General features: G+C 42.7%; 1 protein-coding gene across 1 annotated transcript; it reads right to left on the bottom strand.

Annotated features, from left to right (window-relative positions):
• Window positions 1-1,511: 1,511 nt before the first annotated feature.
• Window positions 1,512-24,800, bottom strand: LOC121538554 (FERM and PDZ domain-containing protein 2). Its single transcript, XM_041850223.1, has 10 exons — window positions 24,712-24,800; window positions 24,278-24,397; window positions 8,516-8,587; window positions 8,179-8,353; window positions 7,931-8,066; window positions 7,072-7,803; window positions 6,544-6,728; window positions 2,277-2,348; window positions 1,940-2,114; window positions 1,512-1,771 (listed from the first exon to the last, which is right to left on the bottom strand). Exons 7-10 carry the CDS (start codon window positions 6,700-6,702, stop codon window positions 1,512-1,514), a joined length of 666 nt encoding a protein of 221 aa, XP_041706157.1. The 5' UTR covers window positions 6,703-6,728; window positions 7,072-7,803; window positions 7,931-8,066; window positions 8,179-8,353; window positions 8,516-8,587; window positions 24,278-24,397; window positions 24,712-24,800.
• Window positions 24,801-25,014: the final 214 nt, after the last annotated feature.

The following is a 25,014-nucleotide window of genomic DNA, read 5'->3' as shown; positions in this document are numbered from 1 at the left end:
TTAGTTCTCACATTTGGTGCCTATTGGATAGGACAAAATGTTACTCTGCTAAACACAGAAGTGCAACATTTAGGGAAGAACTAATTACACTAGCTACAGTGCATTCGGAAAGTATTCAGACCCCTTGACTTTTTCCACATTTTGTTACTTTACAGCCTTATTCTAAAATTGATTAAATTGTTTTTCCCCTCATCAATCTACACACATTATCCCGTAATGACAAAGCAAAAACAGGTTTTTAGAAATGTTTGCAAGTTTATAAAAATATATATTAAAAAAAATATCACATTTACATCGGGGGAGGCAATTACATGTATACATTGACATGCGTTTTTGATTGGACACCCTATATATAGTTAGTGACCCATAGGCCTACTCTTGCTGCTACTGTAGCACTGCAGTGCATAGCATGTCTCCAGAAACTACTATGTATCCCAGCTGTGTTGGCATTTCACCTATCCAGGTTTTCATCCACTTTTGATGTCACTAGCTAGCTATCCAGCTAATGTTAGCTAGGTGACATTAGTGATTAAGCTAGCCCCTGATAAGTCGCTCAGGTAATGTATGCCTTGCCAGGCTGCTTACTATAGCCAAGTGAACATCAGTAGCTCATCAGAATAACATTAACTATTTTCTTACTCACTGTTTCACCATCAGCCCATCCAACAGCTCCAGATCGAACTAAGTGCATTACATTACCCCGTCTGGATTACTGCAACTCGCTGTTGGCTGGGCTCCCTGCCTGTGCCATTAAACCCCTACAACTCATCCAGAATGCCGCAGCCCGTCTGGTGTTCAACCTTCCCAAGTTATCTCACGTCACCCCGCTCCTCCGCACACTCCACTGGCTTCCAGTTGAAGCTCGCATCTGCTACAAGACCATGGTGCTTGCCTACGGAGCTGTGAGGGGAACGGCACCTCCGTACCTTCAGGCTCTGATCAGTCCCTACACCCAAACAAGGGCATTGCGTTCATCCACCTCTGGCCTGCTGGCTCCCCTACCTCTGCGGAAGCATAGTTCCCGCTCAGCCCAGTCAAAACTGTTCGCTGCTCTGGCTCCCCAATGGTGGAACAAGCTCCCTCACGACGCCAGGACAGCGGAGTCACTCACCACCTTCCGGAGACATTTGAAACACCACCTCTATAAGGAATACCTGGGATAGGATAAAGTAATCCTTCTAGTAATAAACATCCCAGCATGCTTAGGGCCATGTATAAAAATGCCCAGATCTCAACCCAATTAAACACTTATGGGAGACAGTGCTTTCCACCAATAAAGCACAAAATTATGGAATTTCTCAGGGAAGAATGGTGTCGCATCCCTCCAACAAGAGATCCAGACAATTTTAGAATCTATGCCAAGGGGCATTGAAGCTGTTCTGGCAGCTCTTGGTGGCCCAACGCCCTATTAAGAAACTTTATGTTGGTGTTTCCTTTATTTTGGCAGTTACCTGCATGTAGTGTATGTAGTGTATGTAGTGTTACATAGTGTTATGTACTGTTATGTAGTGTTACCTCCAGGCCTGTTCCTTCATCTCTGACAGTGGGCATGGCTCGGATAGATCTCTGTTGATTTCTCTCAACTCTCTCTGTTGCTGTAGACGCGCCTCCACCTTCGCTGTTATTTCATCACACGACATACTTAGCGACTCACGTTGGCCGAGGTTGGGCGGTATCTCTACACTGTTCAGGACGACCTCGGAACATGAACGACGCTTCTTATGGGAGTCACACGTCCGACAGATAGACTGGTCCTTCTCAACGTTCTCATCTGAAAGGACAACAAATAATCAAAATGAATAATCAACTGTGTGTGTTTCTGTGTGTGTGTGCGTGTGCGTGCATGCGTGCCTTCCTGCCTGACTTTGTGCTCTAAGAGCCCCGTACCTTGAGTATATGTTTATGAGACACATAAGATGGGTTGTTGTCAGTTTCTTACCATCGATGAAGGCCAGTCCGAAGTAAAAGTGCTCTACCAGGTTAGCGTGAGCCACCACCATGTCGAACATGTCCCTCCCTCTGGACTTTATGTCACACTTGACCAATACAGACTGACCACTGGGCAACACCACACTGACCTCTCTCTGGGACGAACAAGACCTGCCCTTTTTAGACTGGGGGGAAGAAGAAGGATGAGGTGGAGGGGGAGAGCGGGAGAGAGGGGGAGAGAGAGATAGAGAGAGGATAATCAATCTTTAGTCAACAAAACATACACTCAAAATCCCAAAACATAAATCTTCCAGAAAACGTCTAGAAATAAAAGTTCATGTTTTTACCACTATGGATCCGGGCAGCTCCAGAACTACACAGGGTTCGTCAGCCATCCTGATAAACTCAGGACCCAGAGCCTGAAAAAACACAACACGATGTAAACACAGCAATGCGGATACACAATCACATCATGCTAAGATCATTACACACGGAAACAATTCATACACCACAATACACACACACAGGATGCATCAGTCCTGGCTATGACCATCACCATGCTCCAGCAGCACTGCAGTCTCAAGTCAGGACTGATAAACCAGAACTGGGTCGGAGGTGACAGCTACCTCGATCTCAATGGGGCAGTGACGTCACAGGCTACGCTGACTACACCCACCTGGACATGCCTAACAAAGCAGATGAACACACACACACACACACACACACACACACACACACACACACACACACACACACACACACACACACCTGTGGGACGGACCTGTGTGTGACCTCAGGCAATTAACAACCAGTAAGACTCTGGGAAAGACGCACTCCCACATCCATTACTGTGTCCTATACGATAATGGACATAAATAAATAATTGTATGTTGACCACAATCAACTTGATAATGAGCAACTAATTTTTTTTATTTTCTTTAATTTTATTTCACCTTTATTTAACCAGGTAAGCCAGTTGAGAACAAGTTCTCATTTACAACTGCGACCTGGCCAAGATAAAGAAAAGCAGTGCGATAAAAAACAACACAGAGTTACATATGGGTTAAAACAAAATATAAAGTCAAAAATATATATACAGTGTGTGCAAATGTAGCAAGTTATGGAGGTAAGACAATAAATAGGCCATAGTGCTAAATCATTAAAATTAGTATTAACACTGGAATGATAGATGTGCAAGAGATGATGTGCAAATAGAGATACTGGGGTGCAAATGAGCAAAATAAATAACAATATGGGGATGAGGTAGTTGAGTGGGCTAATTTCAGAAGGGCTGTGTACAGGTGCATTGATCAGTAAGGTGCTCTGACAACTGATGCTTAAAGTTAATGAGGGAGATAAGAGTCTTTGACTCTGAGCAACAGTGACACTGTCTGAGTGTCTGTCACTCATCTCCCCTTTCCCCTTCTGCATGTTTTCCTTGTTTCTCTCTCTCTCTCTCTCTCTCTCTCTCTCTCTCTCTCTCTCTCTCTCTCTCTCTCTCTCTCTCTCTCTCTCTCTCTCTCTCTCTCTCTCCCTCTCTCTCTCTCTCCCTCTCTCTGACTCCCTCTCTCTGACTCCCTCTCTTTGAACCTTTCTCTCTCTGACTCTCTCTCTCTCCACTGTCCCTTCAGACTGCCACGAGGCCTCAGACACATGGAAAGTAGCAGTAGCTGGCTGTGCCAGAGCCCCTACATTGGCACCCCCACAAAGGGCACACCCCAACCCCACAGCCTCTCCATCACTTTCAGCGGCTCCTCAGCCAGCCTCACCCAGAGGAAAGCCAAGGTAAATCTGTCTGTCTGTCCGTCCATTACATTTTAAATTTTACGTCATTTAGCAGACGCTCTTATCCAGAGCGACTTACAGTTAGTGCATACATTATTCTTTATTTTTATTTTCATACTGGCCCCCCGTGGGAAACGAACCCACAACCCTGACGTTGCAAACGCCATGCTCTACCAACTGAGCTACCTCCCTGCCGGCCATTCCCTCCCCTACCCTGGACGACGCTGGGCCAATTGTGCGCCGCCCCATTGGTCTCCCGGTTGCGGCCGGCTACAGCAGAGCCTGGATTCGAACCAGGATCTCTAGTGGCACAGCTAGCACTGCGATGCAGTGCCTTAGACCACTGCGCCACCACTCCGTCCATCTGTCCGTCTGTCCATACATCCATCTGTCCGTCCGTCTATGATCTATCTATGGCAGGGTTCCTCAACTGGCGGCCAGCGGGCTGAATTTGACCCGCGGGGGATTATTTTATTTGGCCCCCCAAGTTTATTTATTTATTTTACATTAAAGATTGTAAAAACCACAGCCAATCAGCTTTAAGTTTTCTTCATTTTGGATATCTGTTCCAAAGTATTCCCAAGCATAATAAAGAGATATGTGATCGTATACATATATAAGCAAGTTTTGACATGATCATGTTTTAGTCAAATATTGGTCTCGCTTTAAATGATGTGCTGCTTATAATGGCTTCATAAAGCCTCCATAAAGCCTTCATAAACACTACATAAATGTGTTACAAATCATCTATAACTGTATGTCATGCTTTATAAAGAGTTCATAAATGTGGCATAAATGTGTGACATAACCACCAATGTCAAATGTGACATAAACCTGTACTTTATAAAGGGTGGCATAAGCACCACTTAATAAAGCTTATAAATCATATTAAATTGAGGCTTCACAAAACATTTATAACCCTGTCATGCATCTTGCTAGAGCATTGCAATGCCAGAATATTGGGTTCGATTCCCGGGACCACCCATACGTAAAAATGTATTCACGCATGACTGTAAGTCGCTTTGGATAAAAGCGTCCGTTAAATTGTATATATTATATTTCACAAAAACATTTCTAGGATGACCAAATCGCTTTCCCTCTTTGGTGCATAGTCAGTATTGGACCTGACCTCAACTTCCCCCAAAATGCTGTGCTGCAGGATGACACACAATCTAAAGTGCAGTCATACACAGCAAAAAACATTGGTAGGGCCTTTTAAAATCCATTCGTATTTCTTGCCTTCTTCTGTTTTTTTTCTCCCAAATTCAGTTTTTTAGTTTTTCCAGGTTTCGGATTTCCCTATTTTTTTCTGGTTTAAGTTTTTTCACACTTTTTTAATCGAAAAATTAGATTTTCTATGTTCACAATAATGCTTAAACCACATCAGGGGATAACTTTTGAGGTCTGGGAAAAATCTAAGAAAGATTTTTGAGCGTTGTTGCCCTTTAATTTAGTGAGCATGCCCTGCACTGTTGTTTGGTTAGCGGGTTTTCTGTTGTGCAGTAAGCACACGTGATGTGATTCGGCCACCAATGGAATGGGTGCAGTAAAAGGCCAGCAACACTCTGTATTATTCTGAGCCCCATGAAATGACACCAGATTATGTATCTAGCCTGCATAACACTTTATAGAGTTATTTGTCAATTTGTAATGCTAGCTAGCTGTGCAGCCTGTTCCAACCTACCTGGCTGCCCACACAAACAGCGTGCAATGGGCAGCAAGCTAGCTAGATATTTATAGCTAGTAGTACTGAAGAGACATTATTCAAGTCGAAGTTGAATATTAGTAGTGCTGTGACAAAGGATCTGTTATCCAGCCAGCTCAAAGTTAACTTCAGGACTTCAGTCAGTCTGCTGTCTGCAGGTCATACAAGCCAACATAAAATAGCAATAGCATCAACCTGACCTCTTAGCTGAATGGTTATTGACACCTTTCTACTAGATTGTGGGGGACTTTTATTTTAGAAATTGCAGCAATTTCGTGACCCGGAAGTACTTTCTTAGTGTTGCTGATGAGACGCTGATCATGTGAGGAGTTCGCTAATCAAATGCCCCACTTGTGTTGCAAGTAAAACAAGTAAGTTAACCTTTATTGTAATTTTAAATTAGTTTGTAGTAGTTAAGTGTTGAGTTAGATTACATACTGCAGCTACCTCAATCATTATTTCAAACAATTTCGGTGACTTCACAGCAATTGCTAGCTAGCTGAAATTTTGCTACTTAGAAGGCTCAGCTAAATACAAATCCCCCTAAATACAGCCATGTCTCATAGTCACACCATGAGACCTGTAAATGAAAGAGGAGTATAATAATACGAATTGAATCGAGTTCCCATTTAGAGTTTCTGGCGCAGCACATAAATGCCCTTATCCAGATGGTGTGACAAAGGCATTTCCTAACAGACCTGCTAACTTTCTTTGTTGTTACTTTTAATGTTGGAACCAACATGCAGTAACCTCCAGCAGGCAGAGAGGCAAGAACCATTAGTCCGCCAGCTCAGGGACAAGCTACACTATTCACAGCTCTGTAATAAACCTTGAGCGATGCTGTGGTTGAGTTGCCCGGAGGTCATCTCGCTGTGGAACTTGTGCTGCGCGGAGCAGAGACTAAGGAGGTACTGAGCAATCTTAGAACTCTCTGTCACAAAACTGTGCTTCTTACAGCTGGGACCACCACACTCTATGGTCAGCTTACGACGCTGGGGAAGGAGGGGGGAGAGACAACCGTCAGGGGGTTGTTTTTTAAATCAAGAGCATTGGAGCTGTTAATGTCAAACACACTTCTGAAGGCACAGTATAGAAGACAACACTAGTATTCCAGTAGTACTCACATTGGCGGAGATGGTATCCGTCTCCCTCCAGAGGAATCGCTGTGTGACGGTACGGAGGTGGTTCTTCAGCTCATAGACGATGATTCCAGTGGCACAGACTCCCAGCACCAGCTCCCCCACCATGGGCTTCTTCTCCCGGCCTACCCGATGGAACACCATCCCTACTCTGGAAGCTGCTGAGCGATCTAGAGAGTAGATAGAACAAGTATGTCGCAAGGTTGATCTCAGTAAAGGAGGAGAACATACTCAACTCAAAATCTTCTTGTGTAGACATGTAAAAAGGGTCCTGGGAACCAAAATAGATCCATTTTGCAAGACTTTAGCTAAAGATTTGACATGTTGACTCCAGCAGCAGACATGAGCCGTTCTAAAACTAGACCATTCAGATCAAGCAAACTACGTTTTAAAACTGCATAAAACCGTCTTGTCTCATCTTATATATCTGAACTGGGTGTTCATTTCCAAAGCTTCTGTTTCTGCAAATAATAATACATTCGACCACTATTCAACCACTGTTCAATTGCCTACTTTTAGGTACTCGGTCTTGGCCTCCTTGGGCAGCATCTGGGCATTGTTAGCGTGGAACCGTGGCAACTCCTCCTTTAGAGTGGGCAGAGACATCTTCTCCAGCGTTCTCTTAGACACATACTGCTCCGGCTGGTAGTAGTTCCTACCATACAACTGAACAGAGAAACAGGCCTGTCAATGACATATACTGCCACTAATGTAGTAGTCTTTACCATACAGATATAACAGGATTGCATTCAATAGGTACCAAACTGAAGAAAACTAACTGAAACAGGGAGGGACTACCTTGACTTAATTTTAGTTTCTGTTTCAAAATGTTTTGGTACGGTGTGCTATACTGAACACGATCCAGGTCTGTCAATAAGATATACTGCCATTAATGTAGTACTGGACAGATATAACAGGTCTATCAATGATATATACTACTTCCTCATAAACATACTGCTTTGGCTGGAAGAATGATTATGAGCCATACAATCTCTCAGGATTTTATGGAGAACCTAATCTATTATGTAGATCATTAAAGAAAATATTTTGGGGAAAAAACGCTGAAGGAAAATTCTGTTTCTGAGACAGTGATTCATTCCGTTTATCTCAGACATGTAGTCCCCAAACTCTGCCTGTAGAGCAAGAGCCGCCAGGAACATGCCCGTCTCCTCGTTGCAGTACAACGGGTCCTCTAGGATATCCTGCTGCAGCTGCAAGTAGTACTGGTGACGCGTCAGCCTGTGTCTGGAACACCCAATGTACAGTTCTTTAAAGACACAGCTAATAACTGCATTTCACTAACAGTTCATGATACCAAAACTCCAGATACTTTTCAGTAAAATGAAAGATATAAAATAATGATCAGACTCACAATATGAAAGAGATGTCGTCAACGGAAAATCTGACCCGAAGAAAAACAAGAAAAGAGGTCGACAGTACTTTTTTCCAACTGTCAGGAGCAATTTTGGAGATTTTAATCTCGTGGTCCAGGAAAAAATATTCATCATCTAAAAGAAAGAAAAGATATGACATAGTATATGTAGCATGACTATAAATCAATAAATCAACTACAGTATATGTTTATGAGACACATAAGATGGGTTGTTGTCAGTTTCTTACCATCGATGAAGGCCAGTCCGAAGTAAAAGTGCTCTACCAGGTTAGCGTGAGCCACCACCATGTCGAACACGTCCCTCCCTCTGGACTTTATGTCACTCTTGACCAATACAGACTGACCACTGGGCAACACCACACTGACCTCTCTCTGGGACGAACAAGACCTGCCCTTTTTAGACTGGGGGGAAGAAGAGGGATGAGGTGGAGGGGGAGAGCGGGAGAGAGGGGGAGAGAGAGATAGAGAGAGGATAATCAATCTTTAGTCAACAAAACATACACTCAAAATCCCAAAACATAAATCTTCCAGAAAACGTCTAGAAATAAAAGTTCATGTTTTTACCACTATGGATCCGGGCAGCTCCAGAACTACACAGGGTTCGTCAGCCATCCTGATAAACTCAGGACCCAGAGCCTGAAAAAACACAACACGATGTAAACACAGCAATGCGGATACACAATTTCATCATGCTAAGATCGTTACACATGGAAACAATTCATACACCACAATACACACACACAGGATGCATCAGTCCTGGCTATGACCATCACCATGCTCCAGCAGCACTGCAGTCTCAAGTCAGGACTGATAAACCAGAACTGGGTCGGAGGTGACAGCTACCTCGATCTCAATGGGGGCAGTGACGTCACAGGCTACGCTGACTACACCCAGCTTACTGTATCTTCGTTTCATCCCCATACACACTCTGCTGTATGTACACATCCTAGTTTTCAAAGACAAATTATTTTCCCTGTAAAGAACCTTGAATGTTCATTGAGTAACATAAAAATCAAATATTTGCTTTAGTGTAAGAGACTGGGATTGTAGCTTAAACTGTGAAGGAGCTGTATGTCTCAGAGGACAAACTATGAGAATAATAAGAAGTATGGAATCTATAGAATGTATGATTCAGTCATGCATTCTGTTGTATATTATTTGTGTATTATCAGCCCACAGCTCAGCAGATAACTCGTCTCAGAAGAACATCAACCCACATCACAGGGTGCCATAGTTCAGGGATCATCAACTAGATTCAGCAGCGGGCCGATTTGTTCTCGAGTGGATGGTCAGGGGGCCGGAACATAATTACAAATAAATTGTAGACTGCAAATTGTCCGCAAGAAGCCCAAACAGATAGAAACCCAGGAGTTCTCCCACCCCTGCATACACACCTAACATAGACAGGTATACATACCTGGACATGCCTAACAAAGCAGATGAACACACACACACACACACCTGTGGGACGGACCTGTGTGTGACCTCAGGCAATTAACAACCAGTAAGACTCTGGGAAAGACGCACTCCCACATCCATTACTGTGTCCTATACGATAATGGACATAAATAAATAATTGTATGTTGACCACAATCAACTTGATAATGAGCAACTAATTTTTTTTATTTTCTTTAATTTTATTTCACCTTTATTTAACCAGGTAAGCCAGTTGAGAACAAGTTCTCATTTACAACTGCGACATGGCCAAGATAAAGCAAAGCAGTGCGATAAAAAACAACACAGAGTTACATATGGGGTAAAACAAAATATAAAGTCAAAAATACCACAGAAAATATATATACAGTGTGTACAAATGTAGCAAGTTATGGAGGTAAGACAATAAATAGGCCATAGTGCAAAATAATTACAATTAGTATTAACACTAGAATGATAGATGTGCAAGAGATGATGTGCAAATAGAGATACTGGGGTGCAAATGAGCAAAATAAATAACAATATGGGGATGAGGTAGTTGAGTGGGCTAATTTCAGAAGGGCTGTGTACAGGTGCAGTGATCGGTAAGGTGCTCTGACAACTGATGCTTAAAGTTAGTGAGGGAGATAAGAGTCTTTGACTCTGAGCAACAGTGACACTGTCTGAGTGTCTGTCACTCATCTCCCCTTTCCCCTTCTGCATGTTTTCCTTGTTTCTCTCTCTCTCTCTCGCTCTCTCTCTCTCTCTCTCTCTCTCTCTCTCTCTCTCTCTCTCTCTCTCTCTCTCTCTCTCTCTCTCTCTCTCTCCCCCTCTCTCCCTCTCTCTGACTCCCTCTCTTTGAAACTTTCTCTCTCTGACTCTCTCTCTCTCTTCTCTCTCTGACTCTCTTTCTCCACTGTCCCTTCAGACTGCCACGAGGCCTCAGACACATGGAAAGTAGCAGTAGCTGGCTGTGCCAGAGCCCCTACATTGGCACCCCCTCAAAGGGCACACCCCAACCCCACAGCCTCTCCATCACTTTCAGCGGCTCCTCAGCCAGCCTCACCCAGAGGAAAGCCAAGGTAAATCTGTCTGTCTGTCCGTCCATCACTCCGTCCATCTGTCCGTCTGTCCATACATCCATCTGTCCGTCCGTCTATGATCTATCTATGGCAGGGTTCCCCAACTGGCGGCCAGCGGCCTGAATTTGACCCGCGGGGGATTATTTTATTTGGCCCCCCAAGTTTATTTATTTATTTTACATTAAAGATTGTAAAAACCACAGCCAATCAGCTTTAAGTTTTCTTCATTTTGGATATCTGTTCCAAAGTATTCCCAAGCATAATAAAGAGATATGTGATCGTATACATATATAAGCAAGTTTTGACATGATCATGTTTTAGTCAAATATTGGTCTCGCTTTAAATGATGTGCTGCTTATAATGGCTTCATAAAGCCTCCATAAAGCCTTCATAAACACTACATAAATGTGTTACAAATCATCTATAACTGTATGTCATGCTTTATAAAGAGTTCATAAATGTGGCATAAATGTGTGACATAACCACCAATGTCAAATATGACATAAACCTGTACTTTATAAAGGGTGGCATAAGCACCACTTAATAAAGCTTATAAATTATATTAAATTGAGGCTTCACAAAACATTTATAACCCTGTCATGCATCTTGCTAGAGCATTGCAATGCCAGAATATTGGGTTCGATTCCCGGGACCACCCATACGTAAAAATGTATTCACGCATGACTGTAAGTCGCTTTGGATAAAAGCGTCTGTTAAATTGTATATATTATATTTCACAAAAACATTTCTAGGATGGCCCAATCGCTTTCCCTCTTTGGTGCATAGTCAGTATTGGACCTGACCTCAACTTCCCCCAAAATGCTTTGCTGCAGGATGACACACAATCTAAAGTGCAGTCATGCACAGCATAAAACGTTGGTAGGGCCTTTTAAAATCCATTCGTATTTATTGCCTTCTTCTGTTTTTCTTCTCCCAAATTCAGTTTTTTAGTTTTTCCAGGTTTCGGATTTCCCTATTTTTTTCTGGTTTAAGTTTTTTCACACTTTTAGATTTTTAGATGAGATTTTCCGTGTTCACAATAATGCTTAAACCACATCAGGGGATAACTTTTGAGGTCTGGGAAAAATCTAAGAAAGATTTTTGAGCGTCGTTGCCCTTTAATTTAGTGAGCATGCCCTGCACTGTTGTTTGGTTAGCGGATTTTCTGTTGTGCAGTAAGCACACGTGATGTGATTCAGCCACCAATGGAATGGGTGCAGTAAAAGGCCAGCAACACTCTGTATTATTCTGAGCCCCATGAAATGACACCACATTTATGTATCTAGCCTGCATAACACTTTATAGAGTTATTTGTCGATTTTTAATGCTAGCTAGCTGTGCAGCCTGTTCCAACCTACCTGGCTGCCCACACAAACAGCATGCAATGGGCAGCAAGCTAGCTAGATATTTCTAGCTAGTAGTACTGAAGAGACATTATTCAAGTCGAAGTTGAATATTAGTAGTGCTGTGACAAAGGATCTGTTATCCAGCCAGCTCAAAGTTAACTTCAGGACTTCAGTCAGTCTGCTGTCTGCAGGTCATACAAGCCAACATAAAATAGCAATAGCATCAACCTGACCTCTTAGCTGAATGGTTATTGACACCTTTCTACTAGATTGTGGGGGACTTCTATTTTGGAAATTGCAGCAATTTCGTGACCCGGAAGTACTTTCTTAGTGTTGCTGATGAGACGCTGATCATGTGAGGAGTTCGCTAATCAAATGCCCCACTTGTGTTGCCACTGGACAGCGAAAACAAGTAGGTTAACCTTTATTGTAATTTTAAATTAGTTTGTAGTAGTTAAGTGTTGAGTTAGATTACATACTGCAGCTACCTCAATCATTATTTCAAACAATTTCGGTGACTTCACAGCAATTGCTAGCTAGCTGAAATGTTGCTACTTAGAAGGCTCAGCTAAATACAAATCCCCCTAAATACAGCCATGTCTCATAGTCACGCCATGAGACCTGTAAATGAAAGAGGAGTATAATAATACGAATTGAATCGAGTTCCCATTTAGAGTTTCTGGCGCAGCACAGAAATGCCCTTATCCAGATGGTGTGACCAAGGCATTTCCTAACAGACCTGCTAACTTTCTTTGTTGTTACTTTTAAGGTTGAAACCAACATGCAGTAACCTCCAGCAGGCAGAGAGGCAAGAACCATTAGTCTGCCAGCTCAGGGACAAGCTACACTATTCACAGCTCTGTGTAATGTTCAATGTAATTTTATTGCTGGACTTTTTGAAACTTTTTTGAAACTATTTGTATTGTTTTAAAAATGTACAAATAAAAGGAAATGTATGGTTTGAACATGTCTTTAATGTTTATTTGTTTTAGCTGTTAGTGATAATTCCCTAAGTGTTAATACATTTGTGTTTACATCATTAAGCCTTTATATATGTGTTATGAATGACCAAAGGTGTCTGACTTTATAGTAAGTACAGTGTCATATGATATAAGGCATTTATGTATGTGTTATAAATAACCAAAGGGGTCTGACTTTAAATTAAGTATAGCGTCATGCGATATAGAGTCTTTATGGATGTGTTATGAATGATCCTAACCCTAACTAATGAATGCCAAGTTTGATGCGTTGGTCCACTGCCGTTTACAACCCGTATACGGGATGACATGAGGTGTGAGTGAAAAGGGCTGCCATATTTGATATTATCTGGTCTCAGATAATATCAAAGGAGAATAAGAGCACTTCCTCCCAGCTGCCCACTGCACTGAGGCTAGGAAACACTATCACCACCGATAAATCTACAATAATCGAGAATTACAACAAGCATTTTGCTACGGCTGGCCATGCTTTCCACCTGGCTACCACTACCCCGGCCACCAACTCTGCACCCTCCGCTGCAACTTGCCCATGCCCCCCCCGCTTCTCCTTCACACAAATTCAGACAGCTGATGTTCTGAAAGAGCTGCAAAATCTGGACCCCTACAAATCAGCTGGGCTAGACAATCTGGACCCTTTCTTTCTAAAGCTAGCCGCCGAAATTGTCGCAACCCCTATTACTAGCCTGTTCAACCTCTCTCTCGTAACGTCTGAGATCCCCAGAGATTGGAAAGCTGCCGCGGTCATCCCCCTCTTCAAAGGGGGTGACACTCTAGATCCAAACTGTTACAGACCTATATCCATCCTGCCCTGCCTTTCGAAAATATTTGAAAGCCAAGTTAACAAACAGATCACCAACCATTTCGAATCCCACCGTACCTTCTCCGCTATGCAATCCGGTTTCCGAGCTGGTCATGGGTGCACTTCAGCCACGCTCAAGGTCCTAAACGATATTATAACCGCGATCGATAATAGACAGTACTGTGCAGCCGTCTTCATCGACCTGGCCAAGGCTTTCGACTCTGTCAACCACCGCATTCTTATTGGCAGACTAAATAGCCTTGGTTTCTCAAATGACTGCCTCGCCTGGTTCACCAACTACTTCTCAGATAGAGTTCAATGTGTGAAATCGGAGGGCCTGTTGTCTGGACCTATGGCAGTCTCTATGGGGGTGCCACAGGGTTCAATTCTTGGGCCGACTCTTTTCTCCGTGTATATCAATGATGTCGCTCTTGCTGCTGGTGACTCTCAGATCCACCTCTACGCAGACGACACCATTTTGTATACATCTGGCCCTTCATTGGACACTGTGTTAACAAACCTCCAAACGAGCTTCAATGCCATACAACACTCCTTCAGTAGCCTCCAACTGCTCTTAAACACTAGTAAAACTAAATGCATGCTCTTCAATCGAACGCTGCTGGCACCCGCCCACCCGACTAGAATCACCACTCTCGACGGGTCTGACCTAGAGTATGTGGACAACTACAAATACCTACGTGTCTGGTTAGACTGTAAACTCTCCTTCCAGACTCACATTAAGAATCTCCAATCCAAAGTTAAATCTAGAATCGGCTTCCTATTTCGCAACAAAGCCTCCTTCACTCATGCTGCCAAACATGCCCTCGTAAAACGGACTATCCTACCGATCCTTGACTTCGGCGATGTCATTTACAAAATAGCCTCCAACACTCTACTCAGCAAATTGGATGTAGTCTATCACAGTGCCATCCGTTTTGTCTCCAAAGCCCCATACACTACCCACCACTGTGACCTGTACGCTCTTGTTGGCTGGTCCTCACTACATGTTCGTTGTCAAACCCACTGGCTCCAGGCCATCTATAAATCACTGCTAGTCAAGTCCCGCCTTATCTTAGCTCATTGGTCACCATAGCAGCACCCACCCGTAGTCTGCGCTCCAGCAGGTATATCTCACTGGTCATTCCCAAAGCCAACACCTCCTTTGGCCGCCATTCCTTCCAGTTCTCTGCTGCCAATGACTGGAACGAATTGCAAAAATATCTGAAGCTGGAGACTCTTATCTCCCTCACTAACTTTAAGCATCAGTTGTCAGAGCACCTTACCGATCACTGCACCTGTACACAGCCCATCTGAAATTAGCCCACCCAACTACCTCATCCCTATATTGTTATTTAATTTGCTCTTTTGCACCCCAGTATCTCTATTTGCACATAATCTCTTGCACATCTAGCATTCCAGTGTTAATACTAATTGTAATTATTTTGCACTATAGCCTATTTATTGCCTTACCTCCATAACTTGCTACATTTGCACACACTGTATATATATTTTCTGTTGTATTTTTGACTTTATGTTTTGTTTTACCCCATATGTAACTCTTTGTTGTTGTTTTTATCGCACTGCTTTGCTTTATCTTGGCCAGGTCGCAGTTGTAAATGAGATCTTGTTCTCAACTGGCTTACCTGGTGAAATAAAGGTGAAATAAGTAAAAAATGGCTGAGATAATGAGTGAGCTGCCATATATAGAATGCTTCTGTCTATTTGAGCTGGTCAGTATGTGTAGGTAATCCTGTCTAACGCAGCTTTTAAAAAAATGTATCATGTAGTGGAGCTGCATAAGTGTTGCTGTCAGAACGGCGACAGTGAAATGCAGTAGGCGAAGTCACACGCAGGACACAGAGCTACTGGAAACCGTACTTTAATAACAGTCGCCAGTGAAAATAAACAGTCTCCAAAACAACGGAGAAAACTACCAACCCGCACACTGCCGATGACACAAACAATAACACACAAAACACAATGCACGACAAAGGGTTAAATAGGGAATACAATACAACATAATGGGGAACAGGTGTACACAATCAGACACAACAAGTCAAACACCGAAACATAGATCGGTGGCAGCTAGTACTCCGGGGACGACGAACGCCGAAGCCTGCCGAGCAGGGAGGAGGAGCAGCCTCGGCTGAATCCGTGACAGTACCCCACACTTGACGCGCGGCTCCAGCCGTGCGCCGACCCCGGCCTCGGGGACGGCCAGGAGGACGCGGAGCTGGGCGAGTCGGATGACTCCGGTGGAAGTCCCTCAACAAGGAGGGATCTAGAATGTCCCTCCTGGGGACCCAGCACCGTTCCTCCGGACCGTACCCCTCCCACTCCACGAGATACTGCAGGCCCCCCGTCCGACGCCTCGAATCCAAGATGGACCGGACTGAGTACGCCGGAGCCCCCTCGATGTCCAGCGGGGGCGAAGGAGCCTCTCGTACCTCATTCTCCTAGAGTGGACCAGCCACCACCGGCCTGAGGAGAGACACAGGGAACGAGGGGTTAATGCGATAATACCTGGGCAGTTGTAACCTATAACATACCTCGTTCAATCTCCTCAGGACTTTAAAGGGCCCCACAAACCGCCGACCCAGCTTCCGGCAGGGCAGGCGAAGGGGCAGGTTTCGGGTCGAGAGCCAGACCCGGTCTCCTGGTGCATACACCGGAGCCTCACTGCGGTGGCGATCGGCGCTCGCCTTTTGCCGCCTGATGGCACGCTGCAAATGGACGTGCGCAGCATTCCAAGTTTCCTCCGAGCGCCGAAACCACTCGTCCACCGCAGGGGCCTCGATCTGGCTCTTATGCCAAGGTGCCAGAACCGGCTGGTAACCTAACACACACTGGAAAGGGGTCAGGTTAGTAGACGAATGACGGAGGGAGTTTTGGGCTATCTCTGCCCAGGGAATATATACCGACCACTCCCCCTGCCGGTCCTGGCAATATGACCTCAGAAACCTACCCACATCCTGGTTAACTCTCTCCACCTGCCCATTACTTTCGGGGTGAAAACCTGAGGTAAGGCTAATCGAGACCCCCAGACGTTCCATAAATGCCCTCCAGACCCTAGAGGTGAACTGGGGACCCCAATCAGACACTATATCCTCAGGCACCCCATAGTGCCGGAAGACGTGTGTAAACAGGGCCTCAGCAGTTTGTAGGGCAGTAGGGAGACCTGGCAGGGGAATGAGACGGCAGGCTTTAGAAAACCGATCCACAACGACCAATATCGTAGTGTTCCCCTGAGAGGGGGGAAAGTCTGTCACAAAATCCACCGATAGGTGAGACCACGGCCGTTGTGGAACGGGTAGGGGTTGTAACTTCCCCCTGGGCAGGTGTCTAGGCGCCTTACACTGGGCGCACACCGAGCAGGAGGAAACATAAACCCTCACGTCCTTGGCTAAGGTTGGCCACCAGTATTTCTCACTAAGGCAGTGCACTGTCCGACCAATACCCGGATGACCAGAGGAGGGTGACGTGTGAGCCCAGTATATCAACCGGTCGCGAACCTCGAGCGGCACGTACCTCCGACCCTCTGGACACCGTGTGTTTTGGGTCATTGTCATGCTGGAATACCCATCCACAACCCACTTTGAATGCCCTGGCTGAGGGAAGGAGGTTCTCACCCAAGATTTGATGGTACATCGTCCCTTTGATGCGGTGAAGTTGTCCTGTCCCCTTAGCAGAAAAACACCCCCAAAGCATAATGTTTCCACCTCCATGTTTGACGGTGGGGATGGTGTTCTTGGGGTCATAGGCAGCATTCCTCCTCCTCCAAACACGGCGAGTTGAGTTGATGCCAAAGAGCTCGATTTTGGTCTCATCTGACCACAACACTTTCACCCAGTTCTCCTCTGAATCATTCAGATGTTCATTGGCAGACTTCAGAAGGGCCTGTATATGTGCTTTCTTGAGCAGGGGGACCTCGCGGGCGCTGCAGGATTTCAGTCCTTCACGGCGTAGTGTGTTACCAATTGTTTTCTTGGTGACTATGGTCCCAGCTGCCTTGAGATCATTGACAAGATCCTCCCGTGTAGTTCTGGGATGATTCCTCACCGTTCTCATGATCATTGCAACTCCACGAGGTGAGATCTTGCATGGAGCCCCAGGCTGAGGGGATTGACAGTTATTTTGTGTTTCTTCCATTTGAGAATAATCGCACCAACTGTTGTCACCTTCTCACCAAGCTGCTTGGCGATGGTCTTGTAGCCCATTCCAGCCTTGTGTAGGTCTACAATCTTGTACCTGACATCCTTGGAGAGCTCTTTGGTCTTGGCCATGGTGGAGAGTTTGGAATCTGATTGATTGATTGATTCTGTGGACAGGTGTCTTTTATACAGGTAACAAGCTGAAATTAGGAGCACTCCCTTTAAGAGTGTGCTCCTAATCTCATCTTGTTACCTGTATAAAAGACACCTGATCATTTCTTTGTCAGTGGGCAAACGTACAAAATCAGCAGGGGATCAAATACTTTTTTCCCTCAATGTACATTTCTCTACCATAAGTCAACATAATTTTAGAGAATTTGGCAGTACGTCCAACCAGCCTCCCAACCGCAGACCACGTGTAACCACACCAGCCCAGGACCTCCACCATCCGGCTTCTTCGCCTGCGGGATCGTCTGAGACCAGCCACCCGGACAGCTGATTAAACTGAGGAGTATTTCTGTCTGTAATAAAGCCCTTTTGTGGGGAAAAACGTGTTCTGATTTGCTGGGCATGTGTGATGAGTGTGATAGAAGGAGTCAGGCACAGGAGGGTAAATCACCGAATACAGAGTTTATTCCGTCGTACACAATTGCGCTAGATAGCGACACACGAAAACAGGCACAGGGGAAACTATCTATCCTGGCAATACACAGTACGAGATACTCCAACAATATACAGGCACAGGGGAAATATCTACCCTGGCAATACAACGTGCGAGTAGCTCCACCGAGCTACACTACTCTCACAAATAAACAATCACCCACAAGGACAAGGGGGGCAGAGGGAACACTTATACACAGACTAATGAGGGGATAAGAACCAGGTGTGTGTAATTGACAAGACAAGACAAATGGAATGATGATATATGGAGCGGCAGTGGCTAGTAAGCCGGTGACGACGAACGCCGAAGCCTGCCCGAACAAGGAGGGGAGGCAGCCTCGGCGGAAGTCGTGACAGCCTGGCTCCCCAGTGGGTGGGCCTGGCTGCGCGTATGGCTGCTCCCATGCCCAATCATGTGAAATCCATAGATTAGGGCCAAATTAATTTATTTCAATTGACTGATTTCCTTATATGAACTGTAACTCAGTAAAATTGTTGAAATTGTTGCATGTTGCATTTATATTTTTGTTCAGTATACATCAATAAGGGATAATAGCTTTCACCTGGACAATCTATGTCATGGAAAGAGCAGGTGTTCATCATGTTTTGTACACTCAGTGTATATTTTCCAGTCTGCCTCAACAAACAAAATATCAACAGATGTGCTTGTGATGACAATATTTTCACTCACACGGAGGTATGCATTATCCATAGTCTGACGAATTCAGACTGTGGACCCCCTTGTTTGATATTTTCCCAGATATTTTCAAGCCTCTATTTGTATTTATTTCTAGGGCTGTTGGGCCCCACAGAACTAAAAATGTTTAGCCCTCACCACAAGGGTTTGGGCACATCTTGGACACGTTTTTATTTGTTGATCCCAGAATTTCTGAAAATGAAGACAATAATGTGCATCTTTATAATCTGTCAATATGAACACAAAAGGCTAATTGTTTAATATCATACTCATACCATCATGTCATATTATGTGAATCATAATTCCAGAATGAGGTAGTAAGTAGAGGGTTATTTTAGATATTAAATTGTCCACGTCAGGAACAAGAACGATAAACTGATTAAGAAGGCTGATTCAGTTATTGGAGTTAGTTGTTGGCCTGACTCCAGATTCTCTGGAGGTCTTGACAGAGCAGAGAACCAGACAGAAACTGAATATCTGTATAGTATTTCCAATGACCCTAGGAGTACTTTTAGCAACTGGCTTGTAACGCCAAAGTGCTCAACAGAAAGATTTAGGAGGTCCGTTTTACCTAACGCAATAGTTTATTTTATGACTGTATATGAGGGATAGCCTACTTAGACTGGGTTCCTCCATGATTGTAAAATGTTGTAGGCCTATATTGTATTGTATAGTTGCCATATGGGTCATTCTACAGATTCGGTGCCTTTTGTGATTGAGGAGGATGAAACAATGAACATTAAAATCTTAAGCTTTTTTTTATTTGATGTGACAAAGTAATGTGTGTACTTGATAGAAAATACCTTTTCCCATCTCAATGTAGAGTATTAAGTTATTATTCTGTATTATTTTCCCAATTTAAGTCCCAATTTAATTCAACCCCGTCACAGTCATTTTGTTATTCAACTATTCATTTTTCCAATAAGCTTGAGATCAGCTTCTGGCATAATCTCACAGTTTAGATGTCCCTTGTAAATAATGGCATATTGTAATTAAAGAGAAAATCAAGAAAAACTGACCAGCACCATCCTTTCCAGTTTACGATGAAGAAATTTCTAATCTAACTCCACATTTTCGCAAGAAATGTGCAAGAATGCTGCGTAATTCCTGACAAAATTGAAATAGCCTTATTTACCCTGATTTAATACACACAATAAAAACACTATTGATGTTATATTTTGTGTATTTAATACAAAAATGTAAAAAAATAATCTCGTAACAGGGATGAATGCACCGCAACAGGGTTGAAAATCATGTAACAGGGTTGAGTGAAAAGCATCACGTGTCATATGTTTTATCTTTTGAGATCACTAACATGTTGCCATTTTTTTAAACATTTTAAACATTTTTAAACCTACTGTCAACATAGCTTTTAAAATCTAAAGAATCTAGATGAAAGCTAGACAGAGTAAAACACATTAATGAACTAATAACAGTAACAACATTTCATTGATTTCATAAAAATATCCATCTGATAATGAAGAAATCCCTCACCCTCTTCTTGATGTCCACAAAGTTTGAGATTTTCTTTCTTTGAAATGTAGATACACTGCCTGTGAGCTTCCAGCGTTTCTTTGAAAAACCCAAAGCAGACTCTGAAAATGATTGCAGTCTATACTTCTTAATAATGTTACCTGCCACTACTCTGGATATAATTTGCTTCTCTCGTTCAGTTTTTGCATTTTTATAATGCTCCTTTATTTGAGCAACGAGTGCTGTGTGATGCAGTGCAGATCTTCTGACATCACTTGGTACAGCTGTGGATTTTGACGAAGTCTTCTTTTCTAAACGCTGGAGCCTTTTTTTGTACTTTTCTTTGGCCCTCCTTTCTTCATCAAGACATTTCTGTAAATCAGCTACCTGCTTTCTCAATTTGTCTTTTGTCTTTCTTGATTTTTTCTTCCCCTTCACAGATTGTCTTAAACAAACAAATAGACAATTCAATTCAATTTTATTTATTGTATCAAATCATAACAAGGTAAGTTCATAAGCAGTATAAATAAATGTTAAGGATACTATTACAATGTGAATATGTCTAAGCAGTTTTGAAGAAATAGTGTACAAAGTTACCAGAAATCATATTTGTATGCACTCCTTTGCACTCCTATTCTCTCTCTCTCTCTCTCTCTCTCACACACACACAATCTTTTTCCTAACCTTGTGGGCTCATGTGACATCACCACGTCTCTATCAGGACTTTGTGGAGGGGTGGCAATAGTATTAACAGCCATTTCCCTTTGCTTTTGCCGCTCCTTCGCTTTTCTCCATCCCTTTCTCCTCATCTTTTGACCTCTCTTATCTAGATCTCCTATTCCTTTCTTCTTTCCTGCTAAAACATATTTTGTCCATCTCATGCGTTCACTCCTGAGGTACTTTTCCCTTCGTTCTGGATCAGCATTTCTTCTTGCCCTGTACTCTCTTTGCCTTTCTGCTGCTGTTTTTGCCATTGTTGAATCTGAAATTGTAGGTCAAGGTCAAGTCAATGACCAGTTTACTCTCCAAAACTAATTACTGTATCCTTTTAATCACTATGTAGTAAAATGAACGTGAACTTGCAGATAATACTCCTAAATATGTCAGTACAAACCAGTCGGCTAGTGAACATGAACCCCTCACGCACCAGTTGCCAAGGCAGTATACTGTATGTCTTTTTAGACTAGTCTTCATTTACATTCTCTAGTCTTTTTATGCATTACCAAATTATGCTTTAAAGCAACAAAACTTTATTTTCTGTTGATTGTGTGTCCATGACCACCACCACCTCGTGTCTTAAAGATCTTACATTTCCAGGAGAATTACCTGACCACCGGCGCGCGGATGTCCCTCACCTTCCTCTCTATGTGTATTTCCTTTCTGCTGCTGTTTTTTCCATTGTTGAATCTGAAATTGTAGGTCAAGGTCAAGTCAATGACCTGCTTACTCTTCAAGACTAAATATTGTATCCTTTTAATCACTATGTAGTAAAATGAACATGAACTTGCAGATAATACTCCTAAATATGTCAATGTATATAGGAGAGAGAACAAATTAATTGTCACTTTTTTTAAGTTATTATTTAAAAAAATTCCTCGTACTTTTAGTTGATACTGTAAAACCGTAAACAACAAACATTCAACAAGAAAATATGATTGGTATTAAGCAATATACATTAAATATTGCTAAGATTTAACAGCTATTCAACCCTGTAACAGCCATTCAACCCCGTAACATTGAAAAATGTGATGGGGTTGAATGTGACAGGGTTGAAGATTTTGTGCTAATCTGTTGCTAATTCGGGATGCTAGCAGCTAGCAGTGTGCCACATGGCCTTATTCAACAAAATACATTGTTATACTTCATAGCTATAAAAACAATTATTGGTAAAATCTTAACTATGAATTCCCCCCAACAGAGTTGAATACCTGAGATTGACAAAGCCCATATGTGCTTAAAAAACATGAAATATTTATAAAAAGTGAGAGAGCAGCTTACCACTTGTCACACCAGGCTTCTCTGAAGACTTGTATGATGTCACTTCCTCATAAATGATGTCCACAGGATCAAACCATTATTTAATTGTGAGTGGGGGGTATTGTTGCGTTACGGGGTTGAAAGAAATACAAGGACAGGGGGTAAAAGCCTGAATTTCTCAGAAAATAAAATGTCTTATGCTGAGAAAATGGATTATGCATAATAAGGGGGGCATATACAATTAATTGAACAAAAAAAAGCATTATTATTTAACACTGTGTACTCAAAATGAGTCACGCCATTTGCATGATGGTCAATAGGGACAGGCGAAATTCTTAATACTCCTAAGAAAAGCAAACATATAAGTATTGAAATTCATCTCTGTTTAAAATCATATTCTCTACTCCATATTAAAAACATGTAAAACTTTGAAATGTTGTAATTTAAGTGTAGTTTGATAAATGTTCTGACAAGTTATAACACTAGTACATCTTGGGACACTGACAATACTGAAATGTCACTGAATCTGTAGAATGACCCATATATTCATAGTAAGATATGATTATTAGGCTCCCACTTCTGCCCTACAAAGGCAAAACGCAGCAACTACGCAATTTTTTTACTGCAAAATCTGATTTCAAATTATTTTTCTGTCTAGACAGACAGCAATTTCTGATAATCTATGATATATTCTGATCAACTGGCTTGTTCTTGTGTCAGAAAACCATTACAGCAGATCAAATATGTTTTACCAAATTTGCAGTTACTGCGTTTTGCCTTTGCAGGGCAGTCTTGCCGAAGTCATATAGTGTTATTGGTTGCACTATTGCCAGGTCACATCCCTGTTGCCCCTGTAGACTTGGACAGTAAGCCTTCCCAGTCTAGTTCACTGATTCTGCCACTGATGCTGTCCCAGTGCACAAACTTAGGCTAAAACAGTCATTCTGTGTTTTACCTGATCGTCAATAAAGACAGTGAGTTGTGGGACAATTAATAATCAACACTCTCAGAAAGAAAGAGTTTTATCTGATCTTAAATGGTTCAATCTGGAACCTATTTTTAGAGGGTTCCCCTACAGGCACAAATGGTGCCCCAAAGCACTCTTTTTTTCTGAGTGTACTGTGAATAACATCTCAATACACTGTCAACAAGGTTTCCTTGAGCAACTACTAAGGCTCAAATATTGTATCATTTTTTCTCTCTGATCACTTTAATGGTTGTGCAGACAATACATACCAGTAAATGTTATTTTGGACACATACAGGCCAATAAATAAACTAGCTACACTATCACAGATGTAATTAAAATGCTAAATACAATTGTTACTTATATTATTATTATACATTATATGCAGAGTAATATATGCAGAGTAATTATATTACAAATGACAACACGCTGTCACGACTTCCGCCGAGGCTGCCCCCCCTCCTGGTTCGGGCAGGCTTCGGCGTTCGTCCTCACTGGAGTACTAGCTACTGGCGATCCCATTGTCATCACTCCACTTGTCATGTCTTGTCAATCACACACACCTGGTGCTCATTCCCATAATTAGTATGTGTATAAGTGTTCCCTCTGTTCCCCTTGTCTTTGTGAGTGATTGTGTGCTGTGAGAGCGTGTAGCGCGGTTGAGCTACTATTCTTAGTGTTTATGCCAAGGTGGATGTTTTCCCTTGTTAGTTTCGTTTTGACGCTTGGAGTGTTTGATTTATGTAAACGGAATCAACTCTTACCTCCTGCGCCTGACTCCTTCCTTCACACCTCGTCACACACGGTCAATTCCGGTACTACGGAATCATGAGAGATTGAGTTTCAAAGTCCGTCACTCACAGCCCACCACTTCAGTCATGAGTCTGAAATAAATAAATAATTTGCTAAAAAGTATTTCCATGTGCTTACACGATTGATATTATTGATTGTATTTTTACATAAATGATAACAACAGCGAGTAGATTTTTAAACAACTAGCTAAAAGGTCTACAGCTCCCACGAACCAACAAGCTAACGTTAATGTTAGCATACAACAACAATGTTGGCCAGAGAGAATAAAGATCACTTCCAGTATACAATATGATAAAGCAATACACATAAAATAATAGTCTAGAATTATGCGGGCCGAAATACAGAAAATACTAGATTATTGGTAATTTCTTATCCAATAATTTACCTCACTTTCACTGAAAAATAGCTAGCTACGTCCAAATAAGCAGTTATGTTTATTTGTACTAGCACAAACTCCACGAGCATTGAGTTAAGGGTTTCAGAAGGGGCGTGGCATTGATGGAGTTCGATGCGCCATGAGAAAGCCTCAAAAAGGCCATGCAATGCATGCCACCGGAACCGGAATGCACTTTTTATAGCTTTCATTGGAAAGGTTATCAACACAACTCAGATTGTGGAAAGCAGAAATGCCAGGTTGAAGATTATTGTGGATACAGCTAAAGAGTTATTAGGGGTAACAGATGTTATT

The sequence above is a fragment of the Coregonus clupeaformis genome, chromosome 1, assembly GCF_020615455.1.
Source record: "Coregonus clupeaformis isolate EN_2021a chromosome 1, ASM2061545v1, whole genome shotgun sequence".
Classification (NCBI taxonomy): domain Eukaryota; kingdom Metazoa; phylum Chordata; class Actinopteri; order Salmoniformes; family Salmonidae; genus Coregonus; species Coregonus clupeaformis.
This window is presented reverse-complemented; position numbering and strand designations above follow the sequence as displayed.